This window comes from Megalopta genalis, chromosome 5, assembly GCF_051020955.1.
Source record: "Megalopta genalis isolate 19385.01 chromosome 5, iyMegGena1_principal, whole genome shotgun sequence".
Classification (NCBI taxonomy): domain Eukaryota; kingdom Metazoa; phylum Arthropoda; class Insecta; order Hymenoptera; family Halictidae; genus Megalopta; species Megalopta genalis.
The window spans coordinates 26114528-26126577 of NC_135017.1; the positions used below are offsets into that span (position 1 = coordinate 26114528).

Below are 12050 nucleotides of genomic sequence, written 5' to 3' on the forward strand. Positions count from 1 at the left end.
AATGAAAATAAGATACAAGTTATTTTCGATGCTGATAGTGGAGAATATTAAAATAACATCGTTCCATTTGAAATAACTGCAATTTCAAGCAATGAACTATTTCATTGTTTCTTTTATTTCAAATTTCATGACAACAATTTTATCTCAAATAATCCGGGAAACAATATACAGTGAAAAGACGAAATTGACAAAATGTAACTAAAAGAGTACACTGATTAACGCCGTTAATAATTAGACTGCGAATTTTACACTTTTCTGACAAAAATGTGTAGATCGAAAACAGAACAGTGAAAAGAAGGAATTTAAAAGGAATTTAAAGATTCTGTTGCATTATTTGCAACTCGGTAAAATAATTATAGTATCGAAGAGATATCTATGCGACTTCTGTATCTTACAATTCATGCAGACAATTTTTATTTTGCATGATGCAAAAGTGCATAAGTGCTATAGTGCATGATGCGTATAAAACTACTATTTAAAAAGAAGATTTCATTTGAAGAAATCATTACTAAAAATTGCTTTGAGAAGAATTCATTCTTCAAAAAGAGACATTTTATCACACAATAATATAATTACTGAAAGTTACACAATTTTCAAAGAGATTGCAACAGCTAACTGTTGTTAAAATAATATTTAACACAACGTTATCTCTAAAAGGGTCACGAGCATGGAACTAATAATCGTATAAAATAACGAATTATTGAAATGCTAATTGAAATAATGTGATTTCAAATGTGCATAGCTCCGGTGCGAACAAACTGGTCGGATTTTTGGTAGCTGTGTTATTTAGTAAAGGATTTCTCGACAAGTCGAAAGATTGGCGAGATTTCACCCCTTCGAGGTTTTTACTCGATCAAACTTCGCAACTGTTCGAGCAAGTTGTTCGAAACTTTTCAGTAAAAACTCGGAGCCGCTACAAATCTCCCGGGATATTAATTATCACGTTCTCGTAGTACTTCACGGAAAAATATTACCCGCTCAATTTATCTTTCCTGTTGTTTCGATCCCGGAACTTCGTGGTCTCTCGACACCGACGAAAATCACTTGATTCGTGTTTCGTTGGTCAGGTATCTTCGCTAAACCTTCCACCGCGAGTCCCCTTAATCGATAGTTCATTGAAACTTCGCGAGCGTAATCAGTCGGAATTACCGCAAGCGCAGTTTTAGCGCCGGCGAGTCTTCTGTTTCGCGAACCGGCCCGACCCGCCCGGCCAAAATTCAATGAATAATTCACCGTGCCTGAAATGGAAACATACTTTCGCATCGACATGAGGGATCGATGCGACGAATAATGCGCGGAATTATGGATACACCAGGGAGGCATTCACTAATAAGCAATCACTCATAGCTCATCGAGCATTCTCGTTGCTAGAGTACTAATTTCGAGCCCAATTATGAATATGACAGTAATGCACGAAAATTCTGTGCCGCGAAACTCCGCCGACTGCTATTTTCACAGAATGCTGGCGTGCTGGCAGAATTTCCAGAAGTTCGCGATTTTTATTCTGCGCAAGCCTGAAGCATAACTGACATAACCTTGACGCAACATGTGTAGGAATACTCCTCATTAAACAGGGTGGCTACTGAAGGTTTGAAAAATCTTTTCTATGTTGTTGTTTTTTAGGTCATAGAGCATCCCTTGGAGATCAAAAGGGCTACGTACGATGTTCAAGAAACGAGTAAAATACATTGTGATTTGCTATCGCAGTGAAAAATCAATTATTAAAACTCTGAAAAAATAGCCGAAGTCCGACGTTTAAGACCTGAAACCTTGCACAAGGCAATGGAAAATGTCGTGGAAAGTGTTCGTATTTATGGGCAAAAAATGGCAATAAATTTGAGGGATATTGTTTTTCACACATAATACTGGAAGGTATGCATTAATTATATATTCCCGAATAGAATAATAAAAAATGAAGACACGTATTTGTGAAAATTATATTTGTTTTATATCATTCGGTCATTATTCGGATGATATTAATAGAAATTTAATTTAACTAAAATATTATTTAGTCTACCGATTTTATGCATGCGAACATTTGCTATTTCTTGCGACTATACAGACATTTTGCACAAGTTTACATTTACGAACAGAAACGTGTGCAGAGTGCAACGCCAGATTCCAAGGAGAAAATTCTAGCAAAATTATATTTTACATATGCATCGGAATGCACCATAAACGCACCTACATTTCAGTGATCGCGGCGCAACATGTAAAACCGAAAAAGTTCGCGGTTGCAAACGAAGTCCTCGAAATTTCCATAAAACCGTTTCACGGTGGTTATTCCAGGTGCATCGCGAAGTACGAAAATTTCTGCGAGGGAAGAGTCTCGTGGCCGTGCACTCGCACACGAGGGAGGATGCAGCAGCGCGACAGAGCTCGTGGGTGGCGCAGTGCACGCTGGGCGCGAGTTGCACGCGCAGCAAGAGTGCACGCGCAAATACGCGCTCGGAGAGAAATTCTTCATAATGGATGTTATGTGCCATCTGTCTGTGCAAGCAACGAAAACCATTCTGTTCTCCGGAGAACGCTTAACATCCCTTGTACTCGCAGGTGAGAACCATCAAGACTTGTTCGCTCGTTTGTTCGTCCCGGTTGTATACGCGTCTCTCCTCGGAGGCAAGAATTTCAGCGACGACGACAGGCGTCCGTATTCATAGAACGGAATCCCTCCGCCGTGAAATAAGCGCGCAGAATGCGAACGAATAAATTTTTCAGGTTCTCCGCTTTCGACCAGCCTTCGGTGCGTATCTCCGCCGCCGGAATCGAATTAGTGGAGAAATAACGCGGTCGGAATTTTGTTTGTAATACGTGGACTTTTATGGACGAGTATTTTCTTGAGAAATTTTTGAATGTTAGATGTGTGGACACAATTATTATCTTGTGTATTAACAACGAGGATATCGTTCTACACGGAAAAAGGAGAGTGTGTTAAATACTTGTTGGAGGACAACCATATTGTACTATAGTGAGTTCGTGAGCATACGTGCACGCATATTTTCAGTTCTCTATTTTTTAAGACAAAATGTCAGGACAAATATAATATAATATAATATACAGAGTGTCCCAAAAATGTCTTGCAATCCGAAAGTAGCGGGTTCCTCGGGTCATTCGAAGCAACTTTCTCCTCTACAACAATTTTCCCCGAAGCACCGTTAACGAGTTATTAACGAAAAACAGTGACCAATGAGAGGCGAGCTCGGCTGGCGCGAGACAACCGAGCCAATGAGCGGAACTGGGCTTCGCGCGCTGGTTGGCTGGGCCGTCTCGCACCAGCCGTACTCGATTCTTATTGGTTACTGTTTTTCGTTAATAACTCGTTAACAGTGCCTCGGAGAAAGTTTTTGTAAAGGAAGAAGCTGCTTCGAATGATCTGAGGAACTCGCCATTTCCGGATTGCGAGACATTTTTGGAATACTCTGTATATATATAACCTCGTGTAATATTGTCTCAAGTCGAAAATGGGAGAAAATGTGCAAAAAAAATTAATGGTTCAGAACGTGTCCATTTATTTAATATTTCAGAAATACGTGTCGCCTATTTTTACCGTGGCTTGGAATTGAATTAATATTGTAATTGAATTATAATTGCTCTATAATTTTTTGATTAAGCAATCGTTGTATGTCACGAAATTAACAGAGAATAGTTTTAAATCGTATAAACCTTATTAAATTCGTAACTGTGTTTCAATTTCTATGACAAACAGCTTCTTCTTAAGAGAACAAATAATGACTAAATGAAAAAGCTTTTTTACTTCGCTGATTTCGTGAAGCGACTAAATTCCACATTCGTTTTGCAACGAAAATTGTCGAAACGCCGCTAAATGTTGCTCGCAGAAAAATTTGTAAACATGATACGACATGCCACAGAAACATAACCCGTTTTAACATAAGCAGACCCTTGTTTTTGACCATATTTTTCAGGCTGGAAATTTTTCGCGATTCGAAATGGACTGCGGGAAAGTTTGTACCTTAATTAAAAGTCAACTTCGATGTAATTTCAGCCGCAAAATTCTAATGTAACAATTTCCCTGTGGAGTGCACAAAAGTCAATTACAAAGTTTAATTACGGAGTGATAGTAATATGCAGCATTCGAGACGAAGTTGCGTTTACTGCATACACAGTATTCTACTCGCCATGTGTTAGTAATTATTCCATTATTTAGGGATTTTGTCTAAGTTATCTGTCCAAAATTACTAGATCCACGTGACAAATTCCACTCTACTCTATGAAAACAATTAACAAACGAACACAGTGTGCTATTGTCGAATATGTACAATAATTTATTACCGAAATTCAAAACGAAAACACACGTATTAATTTCAAATTGATTGCTGGGACGTGTTGGTCTCATTTGCAATGAAGTTGCTAATAGAGCTACAAAAGAAGCTTCTAATCTAACATCCTTGGATGACGATTGTAATATCAGGTCAAAAGTCTATTATGGTATCTGCTTAAAAGTCTATTACAGTATCTGCTTAAAAGTCTATAATATCAGTTTAAAAGTCTATTATAATATCTGCTTAAAAGTCTATTATAAATTCATGTCTATTATAAGTCTATTATAAATACCAATTGATGATGAGGGCACCCGATCCAAACTTCACAATATAAAAGCTTACCAAATAAAAGTTTATGAAATCTTAAAGGACTGCCTAATTTCCAGAAATATCAAGTCACAATTACCGGTATTTGAATAGGATACTCAAGACTCATCCGCGAGTTTCTGACAGCTAGACACAGTCCTCCTGAATGCATTTTAGGTGACGAGCTCATTAGTGCCCATCATACATTACTTGAATCTTGAACCCACTTTTTTAATTCCATTGATCTACATGACCCGTTACAGTTTACTGACACAGTTAGTCACGCGTTAATGTGAATGTTAATTATGTTCTAAAATAGAAGCCACATATTAGTTATGGTCTAGTTAATTGTAAGCCAATGTGGCCGCTAATGACCTAGCAGTTAATACGATCACGATAAAATAAATGAACTTACGATAATAATAATAATATTCGGCGCTCTATACATGTATCCAAAGCATTAAATATAACCACTAGACTACAGATCTTTATTTAAGTATAAAGTATAAAAATCAAAATAGAAAGAATCAAATAAAAATTGTCTACCCCAATTCGAACAAACTAAAGTAATATTGTAATTTGTTTTCTTTCTTAGTATGTCTAATTGGTTGCAAATAATGTATCTCAGCATTCTCAAAGTATTATAGTTTTTCCACTGTTCCGTGTTCGATCTAAACCTTTTTCACATAAATGCATCAAAAATCCGCCGTCTAATAATCGCCAACTTGCGAACAAAATAATTCGTTAAAATTTAACTCGACGAAATCCGTCGAAAGGGGGACTCTTAAAAATCCTGATAAAACATCCGGAGCATAAAAAATCCGTGATCTCACAAATCGATCCCCATGGATCGGCACTGATACTTCCAGTACTCCGCGTTCCGCGGCGCGACGATGCGATCCACCGAAATGTGGGAGGAACAATTTATTTGATCGGCGCGGTTCGAGCGTCAAAGGGTTAATTTCTAGCAATTAAATAGGAACGATCTATAAATTCCGGAGCGTCATCGCTGTTCGAACGATCGAGACTGGATCCCGAACGGAACGGAAGCGATGGCGGTTCCTGGCCGGGCCGACAGTCCCGATGAGGAGGGAAGAGGAGAGGAGAGGAGAGAGGAGCGAGACGTGCCCGGCATCGCAACTGCGTGCCGGGCGCGCGCGACGCGCGATTTGCAATCGTTGCACGGTGCATCGTTGCACCAGCCGCGTCACGTCGTCGATCGGCCACGACGACACGCCGCACGATGGGGAACCGTGGGAAGGGAGCAATTAGCAATTAAAATCAGGGGTTCGGCGATTGATCGGTCTAGCATGATACCAGCCTGTCCCACGGGCCAATCGACTCTTGGATTATAATTACGGGCGCTAATTGCGCGGCACCTGCCACCCGCCTCTCTTTCCTGCGATCCATGTTCCCACCCTCTCTCTCTCTCTCTCTCGCTCTTTTCCCCATCGGCAAGCTACCACGCGATTAGTACGCGGAAACAGGGTTAAAATGTTCTGAGAATTTCATTTCCGGAGGCGGTGTGTTCGACTCGTGTCTCTATTTCCTAATAAATCGATCAGCGGGCCAATAATTCCCCCCTCCCCACCGGAGAGGTCCCGTACAGCGAAAACAAGCACGATTTTCGAGCGGACGTGCACACAGAATTCACTATCGCGCCCGGATACGTTCATCCGGATGCAGCGACCCTTTCTTTTTTTTCTCGTATTTCATCCCGGCGCGCCCGGCAGCGCGCGGACCTGTCGCCGATCGAAAGTCTCGGTTTTCATTCGGAATCTCGATTGAAAAATTTCGAGAACGTCGCCCGACTTCTACGACTTACAAGATTGGGACTCCGCGAGAACTTCGAACTTCGGGGCTGTCCGATTAATGAAACGGTTTCAACTCTGGGACAGTTCGAGCTATGAAATCGTTCGATCCTTGAATTACAGATCGCGACGCTCCTCTTGTCGATCTCGAATTTCTTGGATTCGTGTGTGATCGAACTCTTTGCTCCTCGTCTTAAAAACCTCTCGATGCGGATTCGAAGCAATTTGATACGTTAAACGATTCACAAAAACGTGCAGAAACTCTAATGAAATTGACAAGTATTAAAAAAGTAGCTCAGTGATTCTCAGAAGCATTAAATTAGATCTTTGTACTGGAAGTTATTTTGTCACCAAAGCTAAGATAGTTCTTCTACTTTTGATTGTTTACATTTTGTACATATAATAACGAATACATTCGATTGTGCAACATTTTACGCTTTGAACGATTCCTTAAATATCGATTTTACCACTTTAAATGCCGAACGTTAACCCTAAAAATTCTTACAATGTTATAGTTATTTAATTAATCAAACTTAAATTAAACAGTTAAAATTTGCCATAGTAGCTACTAGTTTAACCCTTTCCACTCGAAGCTATTTCAATTTAAAGATTAAGATATTTCTTCCAATGTATGGTATTTTGATTTTGTATCATATTTTGTATTGTAAAAATTACTCTAATAAATGTTATAGCAATTTTTATTGGTGCCGCAGAGTGGCCATTCGAGGACGAAGTGTTAACTCCCTTGTATTCTAACAATCCTAATAATTAGACTGCGGATATTTATGCGAATTTTCATACGTTGTTTTATAAAAATGCTACCTTCTCAATTTACAAATTTTCTGCATTTAAAAATCCGCACATGTCATAAATCCATAAGAATCCGCAATCTACTAGTAACATTCAATTTGTTAGAGTATATAGCAATAAAAATGAATCTATTTCAAAATTAGTCACCCATACGTGACCGACTGATGCAAAAATTGTTCGAAAGAATGATGCAGCAATTTTTATTGATGTCTCAGAGTCGCCATTCGAGTGCAAAGATTTCGGAAATCAACGGCCACGTACAGGAAATTAATATTTATAAAACCGACGCGTTGGTGAAGCTTAAATATCAAAACTATAACTTCGCAGCCCGCGTTCTGGCAAATTGATGGCGGCAATATCCGATTTTGTTGTTGCGCAGAAAACGGAAAGAACGCCGCCGGGATGGTTCATGGAATTCTAATAAACGTTCGACCGCTATGGGTAACGCGAGAACGAGGTTCTGGGACAGCTGGATCGTCGGCGGGACCATGAACGCGTAACGAGTATACGTGATTCTCTATCCCATTTTCGCCCGTTTCCCTCCAGCCCCCTTTCCCAACCCGTCCACCAATAGCCTCTACGAGCGGCCAATACCGGCGCAGAGATGATAAAGCCGAAGCCGGCATGAAATATCGGGCCACGGAAATATATTTGTAACCGAACTCACGTCGTTTTGAGCGAAGGTTGGCGTAATTGGCCCGTCGCTGGCTTCCCATTTGTTGGCGATGAGGATCGTCTCCGCCGTTTTCTGCTGCACTGATTTCGACTCGTCGAGCAACGTCAGCTGGTAAAACTCCTGGATATCTGCAACAGCCCGGAAAACGGGGGAGTCATTAATATGGGTCGGCAGGTTGCCTCTTGACGCGGCTGAAATATTGTCCTGTCTCGGATACTTCCTATCACCTAATGAAAATTTTGATCGACTCGATGCATTCTACGTGAACGATTGTCCGTCGGCTATTATTTCTGGAAATCTTGTGGACAGATGGTTATCAAAGCGACCTTCTCTGGCACTGCCGCTCCGACAACCTCGAATATTTCACAAAATTAAGGGCTACATTTAATCAAAATATTTTATGAAAATATTTATGCGAATTCTCTCGTTTTTGTAAATCAGGGAAACGATCATTCGATTAATCGTTGTGTTTACAACCGAATATGTAATTTTAAAGCTTCAATATTCGTGATATTTGGAATAAATCTTTATTTTGAAACTGTAAATTGTTGCAATATTGTCAGACGAATCGACAATCAAGACGAATCGTCTGTAAAAATAAAAATTGTTATTGTTTCATGGGTAGAATCGTGTAATCGATGACGTTAAGCAAATCTCAATACCGTGACTACATAATAGTTTACCTAATAGTTTACTTAATAGTTTACCTAATAGTTTACCTAATAGTTCACTTAATAGTTCATCTAATAGCCTACCTAATAGTTCCCTAAAAGTCTAAACGTGGCTCGGCCTGGCGCGGAATCTCGATTACGAAAATTATTATGCGGACGGTGTATTTGTTTAGGTCGAATTAGCTGTACATCGCCGGTGGTTAAAGTTAATTACAACTAGCCCGGTATTATATCCAGTAATATCAGTACATAACGTAACGGCATAACTCCGAAATTAACTGCGAAAATTACTCGCAAGAGAGCAACTAATAAGTAACACACCTGAGGGCGATGATTCAAGGTAGCCCGGGTGTGCTGACTTATTAATCCTACGAGCGCATTCTGAATTCATTTAGACCGGTGATGAGCAACCTTTCACCCGCCGTGGGCCACAATTGATCGATCGCCAATTGTTTCTGAACGGGAGTAGGCCATGGGTTGTTCGTCGCTGATTTAGTCGATCTCGCGTAATCACTGAGGAGAATTCCATGTATGCTTGACGCCGAATCGCTTGAAATTACAATATTGATGACGATCCGTAGAACAAAAGGGCAAATTCGACCATTTCGCTTGTTAGAAAATTACAACAAAGACTTCATCCATCTCCTCTCAGGTTAGTTAGTTTGAACCGGAACGCTGGCGACGATGTCATTGGAAATTGCAATTGGAATTTATTGACATCGTACAATCCCATTAGTGGGATCTCCCCTCCTCTATTCTGCAACTCATTTTAGACCGCCACTGGAGCGATCTCTTTGGGATCACTGGGATGTCGCGTTGTTAGCCATTCGATGCTGAAGTAAACACATTAAGTTTTCGCGCCACGCCGATATTGTATCTTCTTTTAGTTTCGACTAGCTCGGAGGTTTACACGACCATTTGGGAACGAATGGTTAGAACTTGAGTTGACTATAAAGTTGCGACTTTATAGTCGCAATGATTAGAAGTATCTCGATTATAATAATTTCTAAGAAGAAGGAAGACAATTTATATTTATTGTGTGACTACACTTACTTAAATGTTTAAGTATTGATGACAAGAAATCAGAATTTTATTTAGACTAAAAAGAACGGTATAATATTCGTAATTAACAGGTTTTTACTAGAAACATAGGTACAACTGCATGAAAAGGTATACTATATACTTCATCGAGTACCAAACGTAATTCCATTTATTTGTTTTCGCTTATTTAGAAACGATTTTATTGATTTAAAGCTTCGTTTTCTGGATGATTAGAAACGTTAATTAGAACAATGTAATTAACTCTTACAGGAGCTGTATAATATAACCTAACCTAATATAACCTTGCTAAGAGTAAATATTAGTATGTAACTGTTTATTTTAGTTTGTTTAGACGCGAAATAAATAAAAATCATAAGAAACTTACACAACAATATGCAGCTTTTTAGAATTTTATGGAAAATATTTTTCCCAATGGAAAAATATAAAGTTAAACTGAATATAAAGGTAAACACAAATTATGGTTAGGCTTATTATGCAATGTTTTTTATTTACTGGTTTATTATAATAAAATGTCAACTAAAATAATACAAAATTATGAAATAAAATTACTGTACAACATGATGTGCTAATTATGATATTCTGCGAAGCAAATTCTTTTGAATGTAAAGCAAAGATGAACATTGCACATGGTACATATGTTATGCGTCCTATTTTCTATGCGACGTTTAGCACAACTTGCACATCTTTCCAATTTTCCCGCTTTTTGTATGTTGTGTGCTGAGAAATTGCGTTTTGTCCCAAAAATAACCAATAATTAAATACGACAATCAGCAATTTTAAAATGGGGAAAAATGTTTCCCTTGGTCGTGAAAGGGTCAAAGGGGGAATGTACTCGTTTATTTCACTATCCGTGTACACATATAATAAAAAGTACACGGATTAATACACGGATATATATTAACTACAGGATCTCTATTCCCAACACTTCCCAAAGAATTTCTCAAGAGCAACGTTCCCCGAATTAACAAATCATACAATTTCGAACGGAATATCTCGAAACCGAAAGATAACCGTTTCCACAAATAATATATCCGTCGCCTTGTAACTTCCTCGGCCAGCGTGCAGCGTTAATGCATTTATATCTACACGGAAGAGCCAGCGCGCATATGGCCTTTCAGCTCGTAAAATGTAATTAGCTCGCGGAATAACGTAAACGGCAAAGAAAAATGTTTCGGAAGAAAAAAAACGGTGCCGGTTTGGATTCGTTCGCCAAGGTCTCGCCGGAGTGGTAAATTCGAGGTTACACGTAACCCGGGCACTAAATGTCGAAGAGACCGCTTGTTACCCGCCGCGAAAAAATTCTACGACTTTAATTAACGTCCCCCGACTTTTTGTCGCGGCGAACGGAGGGGCCGCGGTCTCGGGAACGAACAGACGGGGGCCCCTCCAATTTTTCGTTTTAATTCGCGTGTAATGGCATCTTCTCGCCGCTCTCCAATCTCGTGGCTGGAAGTATGTCGTCGCCCACTATTTATGCAACCGACAGGGATCTTCCTCCCTTTCGCACTCCTGGGAGCGCAGCGACGAGAGTTCGTCGTCGCGCGTCGCCCAGCGGTGTTGCAGCGGCGGCGAGTTAGAAAGTAGAGTGCTCGAAAAAAGGACCGCGTTTCAAAGCGGCTCCCGAGAGATATTTCTTTTTCAACGGAAAAACCGTAAGACATCATTGGACGCGATTCTCCAGCGAATACCGGGCGCGTTCTCCTTTCTCGCGACGTGATTTCTGTTTCGTCGCGCGTCATCGACGCGATGCGCGCGCCAAAAGCACGAAAACGAAGACGGAAGGAAAACTAAAAGGATTTTGGCGTGAAACGACGATCTCTTTATATGCTTGTTCCGCGAGCCGAGGCGCGATTATAATTAATGCGCACGCTTCTTTTCGCTTTGACGACCGAATCGAGACGAACCGAGCGCGACGATACGGCAAACAAACGAAAATTCCGTTGGGACAGGTTTCGCCTCTCCACTCCCGACAAGCCCGTTCGATTGAAAAGACTCGACGTGATACGTATGTTGTATTATATTGCATTACCGGTCGATTGCTCGCTTTTTTCGGCCATGTAAATTGCGGTTAGGTATCGGCTGTGCTGATTGTCGAACGGCTCTCGCATGCTGTCAGCGTGCGTCCACGCATCAATCTGAACCGTTTGCCGCCGCTTTTTTCTATTCGACGCACGTTCGGATCCGAGAGAATGTGTAAGTGCAGCCCAGGTGTTTGCTGCCGGAAGCGAAAGAATTGCGACAAATTTATTTTTGTCCGACCCTCTGTGCGTCCGGATTTTTCGGACGGTCTTTTCTGTAACAGCTAACTCGAAACGATGCGGTAGCTTTGCTTCGATGCAGGCGGCGAGGGGAGCGCGTCTTAGCGTTTTGATGCGATACTGGATGCAATTGTTATTGCAGATATTAGATTCATCAAATACTGATGGATGATTTT

The 12050-nt window shown here is 40.3% G+C and overlaps 1 protein-coding gene across 12 annotated transcripts in view; it reads right to left on the bottom strand.

Annotated features, from left to right (window-relative positions):
- Positions 1 to 12050, bottom strand: part of LOC117223970 (discs large 1) — a 950943-nt gene that overhangs the window by 646221 nt on the left and 292672 nt on the right. For all 12 annotated transcript variants that reach the window (XM_076522026.1, XM_076522020.1, XM_076522022.1 and 9 more), the window contains one exon: positions 7875 to 8011. In XM_076522026.1, coding sequence (XP_076378141.1) covers positions 7875 to 8011 — 137 coding nt within the window. The remainder of the gene's footprint in view (positions 1 to 7874; positions 8012 to 12050) is intronic.